Source organism: Danio aesculapii, chromosome 19 (assembly GCF_903798145.1).
Source record: "Danio aesculapii chromosome 19, fDanAes4.1, whole genome shotgun sequence".
Taxonomy (NCBI): domain Eukaryota; kingdom Metazoa; phylum Chordata; class Actinopteri; order Cypriniformes; family Danionidae; genus Danio; species Danio aesculapii.
Genome location: NC_079453.1, coordinates 36,058,112 through 36,079,642, shown reverse-complemented (window position 1 = coordinate 36,079,642; position 21,531 = coordinate 36,058,112). Strand labels below are relative to the sequence as shown.

General features: G+C 36.6%; 1 protein-coding gene across 1 annotated transcript in view; it reads left to right on the top strand.

The window, feature by feature from the left end:
* Window positions 1–21,531, top strand: part of elp2 (elongator acetyltransferase complex subunit 2) — a 48,051-nt gene extending 26,520 nt beyond the window's left edge. Inside the window, exons 16-22 of the mRNA XM_056479552.1 lie at window positions 1,857–1,914; window positions 6,819–6,891; window positions 10,371–10,560; window positions 16,081–16,202; window positions 16,919–17,061; window positions 17,150–17,263; window positions 21,338–21,531. Of these exons, the coding sequence (XP_056335527.1) occupies window positions 1,857–1,914; window positions 6,819–6,891; window positions 10,371–10,560; window positions 16,081–16,202; window positions 16,919–17,061; window positions 17,150–17,263; window positions 21,338–21,503 (866 nt within the window). The 3' untranslated portion in view covers window positions 21,504–21,531. The remainder of the gene's footprint in view (window positions 1–1,856; window positions 1,915–6,818; window positions 6,892–10,370; window positions 10,561–16,080; window positions 16,203–16,918; window positions 17,062–17,149; window positions 17,264–21,337) is intronic.

Below are 21,531 nucleotides of genomic sequence, written 5' to 3'. Positions count from 1 at the left end.
TATTGACAAGCGTGGGTGGTGCTTAGAGCCAATAGCCCGATGGAGCGATTGTTTACAAGTATTGAGTTCGGTGAAGGAGCTTCAGATAGAAGTTTTTGTTTTGTGTTTACCTTATGATTAAAGTTGTTGCACGTCTGCCGGTTCCCACCTCTGAATGAGCAAATTTTAGCTACTTGTAGCTTTCAGAAAAAAATAAAACACCCATGAAGAAACTCGACATAGAGGAACATGAAAACCTACTGCCAGCTAGCGTTTCGGGAGTGTTATTGCAGAGCAACACAAACAGCACGCAGAAGTATAAATGCATGGCTATGCGTCAAATCCTCACCTATTATTTAATGGTTAATAATAATTATCATATTTTAAAGTTTTTTATTTTTTTTAACAACAATTTGATCGCTACATTATATATCCATGTTAAAATCCTTTATAAAAGAATAAATTTAATTAATCACTTATTATTTAATGGTTAATAATAATGATCACATTTTTAATGTTTTTTTTAGCATTAATTTGATTGCTACAGTGTATATCAGTGTTTATTTTCACATTTTAAACTCCTTTATAAAAGAATAAAATTTGAATTAATCACTTATTATTTAATGGTTAATAATAATTATCATGTTTTAATGTATTTAACAACATTTTCAATGTCACAGTGTATATCAGTGTTTATTTTCTCATTTTAAACTTATTTCTAAAAGAATAAAATGTAAATGCATCACTTATTATTTAATGGTTAATAATAATTATCACATTTTTACATTTTTTTTTTTACATGAATTTGATTGCTACAGTGTATTTCAGTGTTTATTTTCACATTTTAAACTCCTTTTATAAAAGAATAAAATGTAAATTCATCACTTAATATTTAATGTACTTTTTATAGCAACAGGTCAGTATTTTATTTCACTGATGGTACATTATTTTACATATAGTTTGACAATTTCATTTTCAAAGTTACTTAAAACATTAAAGAAGACATTAAATATGCTTTCATTTTTTTGTATGTGAAATAAAATTTGCAAATGTAGTTGAATGCATATACTAAAAATCTCATCTTTTGACACATATACCACTATATTTACTATGCATAAGGCTTCTGTTTGTTGAGTTGCTTCTAGAAAACACAAAGATATGCTTCATTTGTGAAAGGCAGTTATTACGAATGTTTTGGCTGGTTTATTAATGTATCTGGGGCATGAATCAGAGATACTGGAAACAAATGTTATTACAGCACGAGAGAGAGAGGGGGGGAGTTGGGGAGTGTTGAAGCAGGGGGTTTATGCCTCTCTTGCTCCAGGCAAACAGTGGCAAACGTTGTCAATGTGATTGAAAAAGCTCCTTAATCTGGAATCATAATTAGAAAGAGGCTTATATAATTGCAAAGTTAAAATATTGATGACTCTGGGCTATAGGGAGCGCAATGAGGCGGACACAGAGTTGTTAATGGAATAATACCACTCCCTTCATCTCACTTCTTTTGGAGTGGCTAAAAAAGAAGGAAATAATTAAAGTGAAACTGCAAACCAGGGATGAATTAAAAAAAAAAAGCATGGTCTCCATTCCGTTTCAATTGGGGCATGTGTTGCATAAGTGTCTGTGTATCTAAATGAGACGATATTATTTCGGGCTCGCACAAAGAGGGCTCAATTTGATTTACAGCATGCCGTAAAGCTAACGGCCATTGAAAATTGTAGATAAAGCTGCCGTTGTTCCAAACAGCTTTCAGTAAATTGCTCGGCTGTGAATCTGCTGCTAAATTAAAAGATGAGCCTGTTGAAAAAAATATGGTCTATAGGCTTCTGCATCTTTCTCATAATAACTGCACGTCTTTTTTTCTGGCTTATTTCCAGAGCCTCCGACAGAGGACGACCTCTTGCAGAACACGCTGTGGCCAGAGGTACAGAAGCTGTGAGTTTCCCATCAGTCCTCATTGGCTATTGCAACAGCACTCACTAATGCTGACTGCGCTATTGCTTAACCAGCTTGTGTGACGTTAATAATGCAGCCCAATAGGTATTTAGAGCTCAAAAGAGGATCCATTCATCCTGTGTAGGGTGAAACTAACAAGAAAAAAACTAAATTTTTTGTAAAAAATGTCTTTTTCTAACTTCATGCATTTTTATGTGCTGAACGAACAAATGTGAATGCAGATGTTTCTAGTAGGTTCATTGTTTTGTGTAGATACACTGTTGAATGCATTTTTATCACTTGAGGTTTAATACTACTACTACTACTACTACTACTAGGGCTGCACGATTAATTGAAAAAAGATTACGACCTCGATTCAACCCTACACACGATCTTAATTCAGCTTTTCTACGTTTCAGCCAATTGTATTTTCAAGGTCAGGAGAGACTGACATCTTCAAACGGCGTTAAAAGTGTCACATACTGTATTTATAAGGTGTAATTCACCCAAAAATGTAATTTCTGTCTTCATGTTATGCTGTATTCATGGCCGCAAAATCACACGTGAGCTGACCGCGAGCTGTTTGTTTACTTCCGAGAATGCACGCGTGCACGCAAATGACGCCTACTTTAGTGAACAGAAGCTGCATAGATTGTGAATAACAGGTAATATAGCTGTAAATAACGTTCAGTTTGTTGCACAGAGTGATCGTTTGAGAGCCGTGCGGTAGGTTTGATTTGCATATATGTGTTTTTTCTCACAGTGACAGCAGCCATGAGCCGCACTCGGAAGTGAAAGTGAAACCTGTGCGCACATCATTTAAATGATCATATCGCATTTTAGAGTTATGATTACGACAAAGTGTTGTGCATAAAAATAAATGTTTACTGTGTCAGTATAACAACCCTAGTCTGTATATGTCGAATATAATGCAAGAAGGAATCTGATAATGACAAAATTCTAATTTTACCAGTGAAAACAAATGGTCTAATAATGTTGTCAAGAACAGATGACAAGCACATGTCTTAAACATAATAAATCAACTTCATAATTATGAATAGTTTTATTCTGATGTCATCATTTTACTGTCAATTAACAAAGAGGACATATTGAAAGTCTGTTCAAGTCCACCATAATGACTATACAAAATTTAACAGTATACCTACACACAGGCCTAATATTATTATTATTATTGTTGTTTTACCATATGTTTGAGAATTAACAATAATAATAGGCTAATCATATTAACCTTTATTTTACATTTACAGAATCGTGAGAAAGAATCGTGATCTTGATTTTAAGTAAAAAAAATTGTGATTCACATTTTTGCCAGAATCGTGCAGCCCTAACTACTACTATACTACTACTACTACTACTACTACTACTATTATTAATAATATTAATAAATATTATTATTTTATGTTACTCCGTGACAGAAGACAACATGAAAAATCTATCAACAAGTCATTTTTAGATCTTACCCAGCACCAAAAACACAAACACACACCAAAAAATTTGTAAATATTACTTTTTCTTAAAATGTCCCATAGACAAATGTGGAAATATTAAAGGGGTGGTCCACTACGATATCATATTTTAAACTTCAGTTGATGTGTGATGTAGCTGTGTGAACATAAACAACATCTCTGAATGTAAGACGCTCAAAGTTCAATGCAAAGGGAGACATTGGCTTTTACAGAGTTAGCTTAGCAAAGCCCACTGCGAATGAAGTTTGGGGACTACAAAAAACACATCCGGGCTAGTGAGATTTATAAAAAAAATATAGCGCTAGTGTTCGACAAAGGAGAGCTTCCAGAATCTCTCCCAGTTCAGTGCTGGATTTGGCTAAAAACTCCTCCAACCATAATAGATGAAGCTGTGGATTGTGAGCCACATCCTGTAAGTATTTTTATTAGTTGAAATGTATCTATTACCTGCACAGTTTCTAGCATTAATGGTAGGTTGTAGTGAAGACGCAAACAACGATGTAAACAATGGGAAATGCTTATTGGCACTGCTAACACTTTAGCTACAAATTTATATTTATTAGTCAAACTGCTGTAAACACTCACAATTTTCACCAGCACTGCAGTGTTTCTCTATGTGGCTACTTTTCTTGTGCTCTACATCTCTTGCAAAAGATATGTGAACATTTCATATTACTTATACATGTTTATAACCCGAATATATCAGACAGACATATGTCAGATGTTATTTTAGAGAACAGGCGTGAGGTTTAGCTGTGCCTGATTCGAGCTTAAACTGTTACACTGACTGACAGTATTTACACAACAGTAGTGGCATGACTCTTTTTGGTAACATGGAGCCAATCCACGAATCACATCACATTATGTTAGCTGACCAATCAGTCTCTTGAGGGCGGGCTTTCAAAGGAACTAGGAAATCTGGATGTCGTTTGCATGTTAGCCGAGTAGCTGTATATAATCAAAGTAAGATAAAAAAAAAAAAAGTGATTTTTAATTTATTTTTACAAATGAAACACGAGCACACATTGCTATGCACCCCATAAACATAACCAAGCCTTGAAAATAGACTCTGGACCAGCCTTTTAAGAAAATGTATTATTTGCACAATTCTTTTTTGCTTTTTTTTTGTGTGTTGGCTAATGCCATTTATATGACAATTTATCATTTTAATTATAATTTATAATAATTATTTGTGAATTGATTAGGTGGTTATTACTCAAATGCATACACTAAACGTGATTTAAAAATTATATTGTATTATTAATTAAAAAAACATACTTTTGTCAAGTGCCAAATTATATAACTGATATTTTTGCAATTGTATTGATTCATTAGAGAACAAGAATCAACCAAAATATAAAGTTATTAATAATCATAGTAATCATATAAAGTTCTTAAAGACCCTTCAGACAAACATTTGGTGACTCAAGAATGCATTTTCATCAGATTTCCATATACACTCACCGGCCACTTTATTAGGTACACCTTACTAGTCCTGGGTTGGACCCTCTTTTACCTTCAGAACTGCCTTAATCCTTCGTGACATATATTCAACAAGGTAATGGAAATTGCTCAGAGATTTTGATCCACATTGACATGATGGCATCACGCAGTTGCTGCAGATGTGTCGGCTGCACATCCATGATGCGAATCTCCTATTCCACCACATCCCAAAGGTGGTCTATTGGATTGAGATATGGTGACTGTGGAGACCATTTCAGTACAGTGAACTCATTGTCATGTTCAAGAAAGATGATTCACGCTTTATGACATGACGTGTTATCCTGCTGGAAGTAGCCATCAGAAGATGGGTACACTGTGGTCATAAAGGAATGGACATGGTCAGCAACAATACTCAGGTAGGCTGTGGTGTTGACACGACGCTCAATTGGTACTAATGGGCCCAAAGTGTGTGAAGTAAATAACCCCCACCCACAGCATTACACCACAACCACCAGCCTGAACCGCTGATACAAGGCAGGATGAATCTATGCTTTCATGTTGTTAATGCCAAATTGTGACCATACCATCCTAATGTCGCTGCAGACATCGAGACTCCTCATACCAGGCAAAGTTTTTCCAGTTCTCTATTGTGCAATTTTGGTGACCCGGTGCGAATTGTAGCCTCAGTTTCCTGTTCTTAGCTGAAAGGAGTGGCACCTGGTTTGGTCTTCTGCTGCTGTAGCAGTGTTGTGCGTTCACAGATGCTCTTCTGCATACCTCAGTTGTAACGAGTGGTTATTTGAGTTACTGTTGCCTTTCTATCAGCTTGAACCAGTCTGGCCATTTTCCTCTGATCTCTGGCATCAACAAGGCATTTGAACCCACAGAACTGCCGCTCACTGGATATTTTGTCTTTTTTGGGATCATTCTCTGTAAACCCTAGAGATGGTTTCGCCTAAAAATACCAGTAGATCAGCAATTTCTGAAATACTGACCAGACTGAAATACAGACCAGCCCGTCTGGCACCAGCAACCATTCTGATGATCGTCTTGACCATGTATAAATGCTTAAATGCATTGAGTTGCTGCCATGTTACTTGCTGACTAGAAATTTGCGTTAATGAGCAGTTAAACAGGTATACCTAATAAAGTGGCCGGTGAGTGTATATTGAATGTAAATTATTCTATTCTAATATTTTATTATCTATAGGATAATACAATGTTGCTGCAGATTTGCTTTAAATGTCTCTACCTGGCTACCTGAATAGCATCTACATTAATAGCAGACTGAAGCCTCTTATCCACCCCTTTGCTTACAGAGAAATGTTGCTGCAATGTCAATGCAATGGCAGCATTTGCATCAGGCAAGCATTTGTGTCTGCATTTGCCTTCATGTGCATAGTATTTCCTAACCTTTCGTTAACACAGAAAATGACATACGACTCTGACATTTGCTGAAACCGCACGCAATATATTACAAAATCGGGTGCTTACTGGCATTTTGCATTAGTTGAATAATGTGGTTTATAATTCAAATGATGTTTTCCAAAATTATTATTACACATTAACAGGGTATTTTTCATCATTAAATATTCACATTTGCAATCAACTGTAATGTACAGACTTGCATTAATAAGAATTCAAAGTCGGTTTCCCTGATACACAGTCGGGTGGCACTGGATAAACTCTAATAATTTACATACACAGCTGTAAGGCGCTGAAGGCTTTTGACAGCCCGGCTTTCATGAGCTATTCATCCAGCGCTGGAAATTACTAAGCAGATCTGCTAATGGCTGCCAGAGCACACGGCTTTCTTCCACTCCCATAAGCACAGGAGAGAGCGCTGACACACACAAAGCAGCCGCGGCGTTTGAATCACCGCCCCGACTGTCTTTCTCAAGCTGTCACGCTTCTCAAGCTTTATTTGGGAGCAGGTACTGACAGAGCCCTCATTAACATAGCCTCTCTCTGCAGGTACGGGCATGGCTTTGAGATGTTTTGTCTGGCGTCGGATTGTGCGAGGACGGTGGTGGCCTCGGCATGTAAGGTACAATCACACGGGTGGCCAGATGGTCATTAGTGTCACACAAATGTAGCAGTGGGCAAGGGGTGTGCAATTTTTACAAACCAGAAAAAAAAAAAAGAATGACAATTAAGCATTTTGATGATTGTGTATTTGTGCTGGTACCTTGGCTGATTTAGGTCATGAATAAATAAATAAATAAATAATAAATGTCACACCAAAACTGCCAGTAGGTGGAGACATGGCCACATTAGCCTTCAAATTGTGCAAATTGAAAAACATGCACACTCTCAATTATCGTTAAAGTTATGTCTTCAGGAGGTGGATTTGAAAAAGGAATACTTCTCAAAACTGTAATGGAAACAGGTTTTTTTTTATTCAGATGCAATCTAAACTTGGATCCAGATATACATTTTAATTTTTTAAAAATATTTTTATTATTATTATTATTATTATTATTGATTTAATATTGTCTTTGACAAACTAAATCTGATCATATTTTGTACTTCGAGGACCATCGACTTCTGGTGAGAAGTGTGAAACAGAAATATTGAATATATTATGTCAATATTGTGACAATATTGCACCCTTGCTTCTGTTGCTTCACCCTGTAGCTATATATGTATCCTCCCTATATATTAGTGGTGTAACAGATCATAAATCTCACGGTTCGGATCACATTCTGGTTTTTTAGTCACGGATCAGACCATTTTTCAGATCAGCCAAAAAGAGGAGACAAATGTAATTTGCTTTCCATTTATTACAAAAACAGCACTGCAAGACACTTTTGGTTTCATAAAATAAAACGAAGAACTAATCAGCTGATTAAAAATAAATCATAAAATATCCAGGACTGTGAAAAATTAACTCTTACTACTACTGTTGCTGATAACACTAAATGCATAAATCTAACATTATAATGTGTTCAACCCAAATGTATCTTTTAGACTCATTTTCAATAAATGAATCAGTTATTCACTCAAAACTTCATGTTTCATTGCTAGATGTGTCATTTTTGAAGAATTATTCAGTGGCGGATTTTTGATGGCTGGTTGTCGCCACCTTTTGGTTAAATAATGTAATTGCTGCCTTCAACTTAAATTTGTGAGCACATGACCGTGATTTCAATCTTTATTATCAACATTAATGGTTTTATCTAAAATATAAACTCTTATCCCAGTACTTCTGTGTTATTTGACTGAAATTCATAACTAACTCAAAAGACTGAAAACTCAATCTAGTTCTTGATTTTTGCATTTTCAGATTTGAATGCAGCAATTTGAAGGATTAATAAACATGCAAATCACCATCATCTATAATTTATACTGCGTGGATGTTGAGATCCCGATCTTGTAATTATTAATTGTGCAGCTTCCACTCAATGCATTAATGCAGGCTAAACAAGTAGTGACAGAAAACAGCTTTAATGAAACCCACCACACCCCAAATAACCTACCACAACTTCTTCTGTCATCATTATATTTTACAGGAAAGCCTAAATGCTTTCATGCATGTCATTTGAATGATGCGAGAGGCGATTACTCTGTGATTGTTACAAATTTAGGATTAATCTACCAGTAAAAAAATGCGTTAATCTGTGGGTCACGTGTGTTCTGAACTGTGGGTCGTGATCCGTACGAATCATGGTCCAAACGTGATCTGTTACTCCCCTAGGCATGCATACTGTACATACATGGATACATACATTTGTTTGTTTTCCTTTACTGCAATGATATACAATGAATGTATAATTCCAGTAAAACTGGCTGAAAAATGCGTAACTATGATGGGGAACATTTGATTTTTGTTACTAATTGATGTTTAACTTATTGTTAAACTTTTTAATCGATAACGAAGTTGACATTTTATGTCCTTTTGGGCTGTAGCTCAAGATGCTAACCTCAAATCAAATACAGTAGCATCTGGCATGTCTAAAACACAATTTTATGCATTTCCATCATTATTTTTTTTTAAAGTGAATGCGAAGTTCTCTGAAACCTCACAATAACAGAGTTGACAAAAAATAATCTACTTTTGCTATCCTAAACATTTGTACAAATTAATGAGAGAATAAAGACATGCTTCAATGCCTTCCTGTTTCCCGGCAGAGGAAGTGACATGTTTTTTTATAACATTGCTTTACGAATCATTATGTTTTTTCATAATCAATGAAACTGTGTTGACCAGAATTTAGAGACACAAACAAAATATTATTTTATAACTAAAATTACTGAACTATAGAAAAATAGATGTTTATTTGACTTCATAAAGACAAATCAAAATAATAAAAATAATATATATTTAAAGTTATTTTGTCATATTTGAAGCTGAATGTAAGGAGTGAATGTTTACCCGTCATATGTGGAATTCAGGTGGCAGAGAAGGTGAAAAAAATATGTATAGTGGGAGTCTTTAAATTAATATTTTCAAGATTAATGAAGGGCGACGCAGTGGCACAGTAGGTAGTGCTGTCGCCTCACAGCAAGAAGGTCACTGGTTCGAGCCTCGGCGTTTCTGTGTGGAGTTTCCATGTTCTCCCTGCGTTCGTGTGGGTTTCCTCCTGGTGCTCCGGTTTCCCCCACAGTCCAAAGACATGCAGTACAGGTGAACTGGGTAGGCTAAAATTGTCCGTAGTGTATGTGTGTGTGTGTGTGTGTGTGTGTGTGATTGAGTGTGTATGTGTTTCCCAGAGATGGGTTGCGGCTGGAAGGGCATCCGCTGCGTAAAACAAATGCTGGATTAGTTGGCGGTTCATTCCGCTGTAGCGACCCCGGATTAAAAGAGGGACTAAGCCGACAAGAAAATGAATGATTGAAGATTAACGTTCCTACGTTAACATATAAATGTCATTTTTTTTTAGCGATATGATGCATGTTGTTATTCATAAAATTTAGATTTTCAAAAATAATAGATTTATCTTGGAGATGCAAAATGTCCCCCCGATTTTAAAAATCACCCATATACTGTTTTTTTTTTTTTTTTTTGCTAACAAGCTCAACCCAATTTTGACCCTACATCCATGTGTCAGTTAATTTTCCTTCTCTTTGTGTAATGAGCCAGCTGTCATCTTCAAAACGCATTGAACTCTTCTGACCAGGGTTGGTAACCGGCCCTACGTGCCCTCCGGCCGCCGTGACACACATTCAGAGACAGCTGAAAGGAGATCATTGGTTTTGTGTCCTGGATTGGCCCCCGTGGTTCCGCCAAACCCGCGCTGATCGTGCACAAAGCTCTTCCGAGTGAAAGCACATTCTGCGTGTCACCTGCCATTGTTCACGCTCGAGCAGAGATTGTGAGGTTTATTCAGTAGGGCTGATGTCGGGCTGCTGCTGGGGTCCTGCAGGCTCAGATGACTTTGCTGTGGACATGAGGTTTATCCTCTAGCACTGCTGGCTGAGCTGAATGTAGGACCAGAGCCCTACGGTTGAGGTTTAGAAAAAGAGGACAGGCTCTGCTGAAAATGTGAGCTTTTGGAAGTTGTTAAAAAAAGTCTTCTGTCACAGGCCTCTAAAGCAGAGCATGCATCTATTCTTCTGTGGAGCACGGCATCATGGAAACAGCTTCAGTCGCTCTCCTGCCACAGCCTGACCATCACTCAGATGGCCTTTTCCCCAAATGGACAGCTTCTGCTCGCTGTTTCTCGAGACCGCACATGGTCATTATGGAGAAGAGGAAACCCTGACTCGGATACAGGTGAGCATCATTTCCTCTCTTTTCTTTTAGATGCGTGAGGCCAGGTTTAGGAATGTTGTGGACAATAATATTTTATTGAAGTATAGATGGTGTCCTGTTTCATGTAGAATTTCTTAGACCTGTATACATTTTATATTTATTTATTTATTTGGTGGCAGTTGCTTGACTGGTGTAAAACTAGAGATTTTATAGAAATTAGTTTTTATTCAATGAAATAGCGATTTTAAAAATGTATCCTGCAAATTATAACCATTTGCGATCATTTCAATGTTTCAATTTAACAAATCGGTAACACTTTACTTTAGGTCATAATTCATGCTTTTAACTACAGCTTTGATTGGGCCATAAAAGTTAGGCCAGACAGGACCTGAGCCCGATTTTAATTGACAGCTTTTTAAAAGCCCGAACCCGTTTACAGCCCGACATTATTCAAATGTGCACATACACAAAGCATGAGTTGTTTATGTGTTTTAACATAATGTATTCATAACAAACGTACTGTATAGGCCACTTAGAAGTTTGAACAAAGAAATAAAATAAGTCCTCTGTAACATCTCAGCACTCTAAATAGGCCAAGATACATACTTAGCCTTTAAATTGGCCAACACACCAATAAAAATAAGTATTTCCTAACAAATTAAATTAAAATGAATTCTAAATTATGACGGATATTTAGCAATAGCGAAATTAAGATAAAGGCTTTGCAGGATTTGTTTTGCCACTTCTCTTCACAATCCGACCTTAAGGCGACAGTGAAGCTGAATATTAAAAGAATAATGCCAACATTAGACTATATACTCTGTCTAGATTATGCATTTATGGTTTAATTGATATTTAGTTATAATTTAGTTATAATAACCCTTTACTCACCAAGAGTAGGCTACATGTTTTTGTGGAGGAACATTATTGAATCAACTGTAGATGGCTTTAGCGTGGTGCTGCGCTCACTGATGGTGCGTCCAGCAGCACTGAATACCCTTTCACTGCTGGTGCTGGCCGGGATGCATATAGTAGTATTACTGATCTGGCTAATTTTGCAAGTTTTGGATAGGATCGTTTAATCATCTACCACCAGCCAAGAACATCCATTTCATTTTCCATGATGGCGGTTTCAATGTAGCGAGTGATTGAAATGCATCACATCACTGTTCATTTACCGCACAAGCCCGAGCCTGACCCGACCCCATCTAAATTGATAGAAATTAAGGCCAAACCCGTCGGGTTCATTTGGGTTTGGGCAAAGATCTTTAGCTCTACAATTAACTACTGGCTTATTACCTGCCTATTATTAAGATATTAACAGTTCATTAATAGTTATAAAGTATGATCTTATTCTGCATCTTTAATCCTGCCCAAAACCTAAACCCAGTTTCTACATTACTAACTGAAGAGTTGACATGCAAAAACCTCTAAGCGCCATCTGAAATTTCCTTCTAAAATGAGCATTTCTTTCAGGCTCATATGTCTAGGTTCAGTAATTTCACTTTTATGGCAGAGTGTTATTTTTTATTGCCTTTAACATAAAATAAGTGAATGGAAACAAAAAAGGGTGAGAGAAATGCTTATTGTAGAAGAAAATTCCAGGTGGCGCTTAAGAGGTTCTTGCATCTAAACTCTTCAACTATTAATTAACAGCTACTTGGTAGTTAAAGCTAGTATTAGTTATTGGTTTGTTAATACCAAGAATTGTGACATAAACTAAAGTGCTACCAAAAAATCTAAAACAAAACTAAAGTTTAAAATTCAATTTAGTTCAAAGTTTGTAAAAACTTTTTTTTTTCTATTTGTAGTACATTGTTGTCATTATAAATGACCTCAATTTCTTTATTTAAAACCTTAAAAGCAGACACAGACATGAGTTAAATTTGAGACCCATTTATAATCAATTACAATTTTTTTTGTCTGTTGCGACAGTCACTCCTGTCAGAATATATCAGATTATGTGATTTTTGTCTAGATAAAATCTTGATGTCAATCATTGCATGACATATACGCAGTGGTGTAAAGTAACTAATTACAAATACTCTACAATTACTGTAATTCAGTAGATTTTCTCAGAAATTGTAATTTACTAAGTAGTTTTAAAAGTGTCTACTTTTACTTTCCCTTGGGTACATTTTTAGTGCTGTATCGGTACTTTTATTCCAAATTGCATCATACTGAACTACCTCAAGACATGGGCGATATATAAATTCAGCAAACTGTTTGGAAGCGTTAAGTGTCCATGATGTCATCCAAAATATTTACACGCATTGACCCAGAGACTGATTAGATGCATGTCACTGTTGAGAAGGTGATGGATGTTTACTGTATGATGACCGAGATTTAATGATGGCCTTAAACGCCCAGCAGGCACAAGATGTCAGAATGACGTCTGATTGATGTTAAACCACAACGTCATGGAGACGTTGCGTTTTGTTTGGAAATGAAAATCTGGTTGACGTCAGTGTCCAACCTAAAATCAACCAAATATCAACATCTAATGATGTTACAGCTTGACGTTACCACTGTGACGTCTATCAGACATTGGATTTTGGTTGCCATACCTGATGAATTTTGACCTGATGAAACCTGATGAGTTTCCAACAAAACCTAAAATCAACCAAATATCAATGTCATTTGACGTCATTACAGGACATCAAAATAACATTCTCACTAGATGCTGGCAAGACAAAAAATTTTGGTCACATGACATCACAACCTAAATCTAACCTAATATTAACGTCTCATTATGTAGTGTGCCTGCTGGGTAATAACTAAATACACTACAGAATGTTACGTTTACACGCATCCACAAATTACATTTAAATGCATCAGCTTTTTACAGCTACACACTACTACAGATACTCTTGAGTACTTTTGAAAGGGCTACTTTTTACTCAAACTTTGAATAATATTCACAACAGATACTTTTACTCTACTTGCACTACATTTTTGGGCAAGTAATGGTACTTTTACTTAAGTATGATTTTTCAGTACTCTTTCCACTACTGCGTATACGACATGCTAATATTTATCTTTTTAATCTGTCATGGTAGTTCCGTGATGACATGTCACACAAGCGTACTATTGGTATAACTTCACAAAGCTTTCTTCTATTTCATTAAAACACTCCTCTCTCTTTCATTTTGCCATTTTAAAAGCTGATTATGGAAGAGATTATGCTCTCATGTTGTTTAGTGTCACCTCGTAAAGCATCGCAGACATGGCATGTGTGCCATGCTACACAAGAAGAAATGATTCAATCTTGTGTCCAGAGGCCCATTTGTGGTTTATGAATGTCAGTGACACCTTACATCGAGCAAATAATGCCAAAAAGAGGAAAAAATTATGTAATCTGAACCAGGATTTAACCATACTTCTCTGAGACACTGAAAACTGCGAATCATGAGTCACATGCATGTAAAAGAACATGCTGCCCTGCTGGTCCTGTTTGATAACTGCACAAATCACACTTTTGTTTTTATTTTGATTAATCGTGCAGCCTTATACCTAAAACCCCTTAAGAAATAAGATCCAGCAAGATGAATGGATACTCTAACAGCTTCCTCCAGGGTTTATCGAGCTCCTTACTCATAGACAGCTTTTAGCCTCCTCCATTTCTCTTTGTCAACACTGAGAGTTTGCAGATGTTTGACCGCCCTGAGATTCTCCTGGCATTTAGCAGCAGTCGTCTAGCGCCTCCCAGTGACCGCCCTTCAAGAGTATTCCGCGAAAACGCGGCTAAATCACTGTTGACACAAGATAACTAGAGGAGCGTCTGTTTTTCTTCCTCCATTTTGTGACGTGTCCGAGGCCTGGCGCAGTCCGTTCTCGTTGAGGCGGGTATTACTCACAGCCTGTGTGCTGCAGACGAGGAGAGGTTATTCAGTGTCACAGCTGATCAGAGAGCAGTCGAACAGTGTCATGTGTGGAGAAATCTCTATCACGGAGATGAGTTGCCTCCCCTGCTGCCTCCTCTCCATTTGTCGGACCGCCTCTCTTTTGTTTTCTGGCTAATGAGTTGAGACTCGTCAGTGTGAGACTGGCCAGATGCGGCTGCCTGAGCTTTAATTAGCAGAGGCAGGCGTGTGTATTGGTGTGTTTCGGGGCACATGCATGGAGAGGGGTTACGGGCCAAGGTGGCATAGCCAGGGTGTGATGACCTCGATTACTGGACTCTAGGCCATCACTAAATTAGTCTACACTGTAAAAAAATGCTGGGTTCCACACAACTGCTTCATGTCATCTCAACACAAATTGATTAAGTTAGCTTAATTGTTTTAACAAATTTAAGTGGATTGAACTTAAAAGACAATTGTTATCTCCAAAGAACCCTCAAGAATTTAGTTTTTTCAGCTCATTTTAAATAAGTGGTTTGAAAAAGTAATAAACAGACCCCCTAGTTTTTTGAGATTCTGTAATCGTTGAGTCCAACGCAAAATTCGCATTATTTTATTATTTTTTTGCAATCCTGCAAAATTCTTAATTTAAACGCAAATTAATCACAAAAAATCTAAATAATTTCATAAAACATTCAATTCCAAACCATGTAATCAAATTACATTAATTTCAGTTTGCAATGAATTGTTTTACATGACTTATAGACGTTGCACATGCAGCATGCGTGATGTATTTAAGTGTCTTGGAACTGTCTCACCTGTGCCCTCACAATCCTAACATTACATGGAATAGGGTGGGCTTACATGTGAAGTCTTAGCTAAGATGAAATAGAAACATCCTGTGACATCGCTTCAGACTGCAAAAGAAAGTTGGAAACATCTAACAAAGGGAGCAATGGAACAGACAGATTTATTCACAGATGACGGCTGCTGGATGTGACCAAATTGGACAATATTTGTGCTTTACATGTATAGCTGATATTATGATGTGCGGCAAATTGAAAAATTATTTCATTTAACTCTTTCCCTGCAGTTAACAAGAGAAAACGCTTGCAAATTTCTGGGAATTACTGCAAAAAAGTGCATTACTAACTGCATTTTATTATTTAGCATCGATACTGATGTGCTGATATTCAGTAATTCATAATATGGTGATAAACATGCAGAGTATTGTTCATTATCGTGGGCAATTCAAAATATTTTGAATAATCATTTATTATTTAAACTTTTAGAGTGTCTTTTTAGAATTTTAAGAATTTAAGAATATTCATATTGTGTTGGCAGTGGTTGTTCATCACAGCACCAATGCTTGCAGACTTTGGTTTATTATCTCTGTACATTTAGCTTCCATTTGTTAACCGTTAATGAAACTAAAGTACCTGTACATGTTAATGACTAATAATGCATTAAGAAACTCTTAATCATTACACTAAGTAAGGTAATTATACCTGTTAATGTACCTTTTTTGGCAGCTTAATACTGTGATAAAACCATATAGGCTACTGTTAGTCGGTGATTTAAAATCTTAAGCAATTAATCACATCAAGAAATATCTACTGGTAGAAGCCTATACAGATGTATTTTTTTTATAACTTGTATTTACTTTTTTTAAATGTATTTATTTATTTTTTCCCCCCAGAGGTGAAATTTTCTCTCTATGCAAACACTAGTAAGGACACATCAGTTCACACACGCATCATTTGGTCATGTGACTGGAGTGCTGACAACAAGTACTTTGTGACATCAAGTCGAGACAAAAAGGTAGGTCCTGTTCCTGATGGCATGGCAGCTGTTTTGTCATTTACAGATTTTAATCAATCATTAATTTTGATCAAAATAATTTTGTTAAACGAGGTTGTTCATTTATCATTTGAATGGTATATGTGTCTTCATTAAAGTAATCCGTTTGCATTATTTCTACTTATTGTAATATAATTATTTGATTAGTGCTGTTTGTGGTAAAAAAAAAAATGTAGTTGAAAATACATTAGGAAAACAAACATTGGTTGGCTACTTATTTTCTTGTTTTAGCTTATCAGGGAATCTCAACATGTTTGCATTAAAAAGATAGTTCATCCAAAATTGAAAATTCTGCCATCGTTTACTCACCATTGACTTGTTTTAATTAGTTTTTTGGCTCTGTTAAATACAAAAGAAGATATTTTGATAATGTTGGAAACCTGTAACCATTGATTCCATTGTATTTGTATTTCCCACTGTAGATGTCAGCTGGTACAGGTTTCCAACATTCTTCCTTATATCTTTTATATTGTGTTCATCAGAGCAAAAAAAAAAAAACTTACTTGTGAGGGTCAAGATTTTAAACTTGTTTTCACTATTTAGTAGTATTAAATACTTTGTGACAAAAAAATGTGCAGCGGAAATATAAATCATTGACGGCATGCAACTTGAAAGTATTCCTGCATTCCTCTCGTGATTTGTGCTCAGCCATTTTACCTTATTGTGTGTGTTTGTAGGTGATCATCTGGGGTCATGCTGGCTCTGGAGTTGCTGTCGGGGAGGGTGAGGATGCATGTGTGACTTCCTGTTCTTCTGTTCTGGATGTTGGAGATTCAGCCACTGCCGTGTCTGTCTGCCCATTTCTATGTTCCGACCGGAGGTAACGTTACCCACAATGTGAGGTCATCATTAAAATTAGTGTCATCTCTCTGGGACAAATTTTTACTAATCCTTACTTGCATGTGTAGTTATTTGCTAGCTGTAGGTCTAGAGAATGGACAGGTTTTGCTGTATAAATGGAAGCCATCAGAGGATCTGTCTTCTGGATCAGACTGGAGCAGATGTAAAGAAACCGATGCTTGGTATCCTTTCTTTGCACTTTTTTTATACTCTTGAAGTGGAGTTTGGAAACTCCCTGTACTCCTGGGACTTATTTACACCTTGTGTTAAGATGCAAAACAAAGTTATGATTTCAGGAAAGAAAAGTTTAAATCCCATTTGGCTTGTGCATTTTAACAACCTATTATGTTTAGGAATTGGGTCAGGAGGAAAAAATAGATGGTCTTTAGTGGCTGATCGAACGCATTTGACAATATGGATGCACAAATGATGGAAAAAAAAAATCTTTTTTTCTTTTATCTGTCTTTTTTAAATCCTTCATTAAGTTTTGCTTTTCTACTTAAAGTGGAAGATATCAAAAATACATATCCATCCGTCCATATATACAGTATATAGCTGCAAATTTAGTTTAATGCATGAGCCTATTTTATGTTCTTATATATATATATATATATATATATATATATATATATATATATATATATATATATATATATATATATATATATATATATATATATATATATATATATATATATATATATATATATATATATATATATATATATATATACATACACACACACACACACACACACACAGACACACAGACACACACACACAGACACAGTTTAGGGCAAAATTATTAACCCTCCTGTGCAATGTTTATTTATTTGCTTTCAAATGTTTCTCAAGTGATATTCAGCGGATATAGGACATTTTCGCAGTATTTCCTATTTAATATTTTTCTTTTTTTTTAATAATAGTTTTTTTTAGGGTTTTTAACCTTTAATGGATTGAGCAGTGTAGAGAATTTACAGGAAATCATGGGGACCAGAGAGAGGGGAAGAATCGGCAAAGGACCTCGAGCTGGGAATCGAACTCTGGTCACCATAAGCATATGGTGGGGCTATATGTCGGCGTACTTAACCACTAGGCTATTGGCGTCGACATTATATATTTTTCATATTCAGTTTTTTAAAAACCATTTTAGCAATTTTTTTTTCAATTTTCTACAGAACAAACCATCATTATACAATGACTTTCCTAATTACCCTAATTAATATGAAGTGTTATCTTAAAAATTACCTAGTAAAATATTATGTACTGTCATCATTAGGGTTGGGTGATGTAGACCAATTTGGCATCGTAAGATGTCTAATGTGAAACATCGCGACGGACGATGGCATCATCATCGTAGGCTGCGCTGAATTAATTATTTATAAACAATTAATTAATAGCGAATTAATTATTTGTAGCTTACCGTTTCAACTACCTGACCCGCATGGTCTTTGTTTTATCCATAACCAAATCACAAATAAATGAAGATAAGTTACACACAAATGAACACCTGTCAATCACTTTTTTTCCGTGGGACTCTGGCATGAATAGGCAGAGTGATCTGTGTCATTATAATGGTGTCGACAAACTTGGTTGGTCAAAAAGGTGCACAACCAACAGGAACCAACCAATAGTATCTGAGGTCTACGCTAAAATTACTATGTACAAGTCTGAAAGCGAAAGATTGAAGCAGTGTACTGACGCTGTGACACGTTACCTGATAATTCAAACGACCGAAGAGACGTTAGAGACCAGGTTAATTAAATCACGTTTAACACCTTTTATTGAGAAGCGATCCAGCAGACATCCTTGATAAACAGTCCGTCGTGCACCGCTCTCTGGGGTTTTGTGCTCAAAGCACCTGCTGACTGCTGGAGCTCAGACATACGCAATATGCTAGAGGGCATGACAGAGTGTGTGTGTGGTCACGTGAGGTGCGTTTTTAGCGGTATAGTGTAGAAGGAGGGCTTTTCAGAAATGCTAGATGAAACACCAGTGTGGACGTGGATGGTTTTCGTTCTAAAATGCCATTTTAAAACTAAGACATATTAGTGTAAACGGACTGTGTGTATCACGCAAGTTGGTAGCTGCTGCAACGGGGGCAGGGCGGAGGATCGCGACATCGTCTTTCGACCCAATTCTAGTCATCATGGCAAAGATTGGTTATTAGAATATAGTTATTAAAAATATTCTGTTTAAAAATGGTACTGAAGGTTTTATTTTACAGCAAAATATTAGAACATTAATATTTCTTCATTTTTAGTCCTAATGATCATTAAAAAAATTATAAATTTTTTTCAAATACATTTTCTGCAATCCCAAAAATACTTTTACATTTGCAGATACTTTTACATTTTAAATAGTTACTCGCACTGCCTTGTTAAATTGCCCCGTGTGTCCCTATAAATAATCTCACGATTCCTCACTCTCCCTAAAAGTGACACGATCTCAAGTTAAACAAGACAGTCATACCTCCTCCCGGAGACCGGCGCTGGTGGTATAATTGACAACAAAAGGGCCGCATGTATCTGAGCTGGCCCACGCTGCTCAGGAGAAGCTTCAGGTTGATACGGGGGCTCCCGTGGGCCGCTTCCGCATTGATCCGTGAAGAGAGAGAATGAGGTGTCAGAGAGAGGCCAGGCCGTGTTGTGCATTCTGTTTGCACCGAGCCTCTCGCTAGCTGTATCTCTCTCCCCCACAGTGGATTGAGTCCCGACTGGCTAAACTCTCTCTTTCTGTAGGTGTAATTGATAAACTGTCTGTGTAGGCATTTTCACGTAGAAGTCACTCACCTTGGGGGCACGAGAAGTGGAATTTGGAGATGCATTGCAGTGAGTTTTGGAAAGCAAGATTGATTCATGTGTTTCTTCTGCTTGGATTATTTTTTGAATTTGGTGTATATTCACCACTGGAAGTATTCGGACAGGCAGAGCTGATGTGAAACATTCAGACAGCTTGCAAGGGGAGATTCGTGTTGACTTGAATCAATGTCTATCCATGCTTGTGGCTTTCCTTTGAGCCCTAAGATTTTTGCATTGTGGAAAACAAAGAATTGTGAAATCCACTCAGTTTTTTTTTTGATGAAATTTGGGATGAATAAGTCCAAATTTGTGCTGTACACATTGTCAGATCATGATTTGGACTGTTGTATAAAACCGAAAAGATAGTCTTTAAATGTGAGATCTGCACCTTCTGGGTGTTTTTGAGAAGCAGTTTGGTTTATATGCAATCTGTGTTGTCAGTCTTACAAATTGAGGACATGAACACATTAAATTTTTATTTCTAGAGCTGATCTAATAGTCATTTCATTACACCATCTTCAAAACTACAGCATCTTCAGCACTGCAAAAAGCATGCATTTCTTACTTGTAGTTTTTGTCTTAATTCTAGTCGAAATATCTAAAAATTCTTAAATTTTCAAGGAGCATTTTTTTTAGACAGTAAAAAATATTTTGTTTTCATACTTAAGTCAATATTAAGTGAATTTTTCCTTAAAATAAAGGAAAAACTCACTTAGTTTTGACATAGAACTGAAAACTAATTCTGCGCTCCTATTGGTTCTTGGGATTGATGCTCATCACACTGCAAGAAAGTGTCTGAAATCTTCTGACACTGCCAGAACTTCATCGGAGGGAAAATCTGATTGCAATGGGCACTAAGGGACTGTCTCTGAACATGTCAAACTAACGATCAAAGATCACAGATTTTAGCCTAGGATTTCAGAAATCTTTTAGGATTTACCAAATTTGTCTTGGATGACAAAATCGTGGCTGAAATCTCACAGTGTGAGCAGGGCTTAAGAAAACATAAGTAATTGGAAATCCGACGACCTCAATAATCCAACCCTTGGGAACAACTGTGGTCGGAACCAAAGTTCATAGGACTGTGTTCTCTGGGCTCCTCTCAAGCGGTGGACTTCTACATTCTGATTGCTTGTCAACGAACGATGTCATAGCTCATTACCCTATAGAGTTGACTTGATTTCATTTCTCCTCGCCGCTTATTGCCGCCTGCTCCTATTGAAAATGAATGACTTCCAGCTTCGTTGATGCTCTCCCTGCCTTTGGTGTGAATACACAGTAAAGGTTCAATTAGAGATGTAAAAATGTAAAATATTTTATAGGGTTCTTAAAACTTAAGTTATTGGTAAATTCTCCATAAATTGCTCTACTGAATAGGAAATGGGAGGAAAAAATGGAATTTAAAAATGTAATTCAGTGCCAAAAGTGCATACTTTCCTTAACCAACTATCCCAGTCAGGGTCACACTATGGTGGTAAAGAGGCTGCGCTGGAGGCCGAGGCTGGGAAGAGGTGGCCATGGTGTACAGGATGGCAATGAAGAGCAAGCTTGGGTCCAGTTAGCAAGCGCTGGTGCTGATCATGTCGTCAAAATCTTCGACATCAACATATCTGCACTATGACCTGCTGATATTCAGCAGTGACTAACTA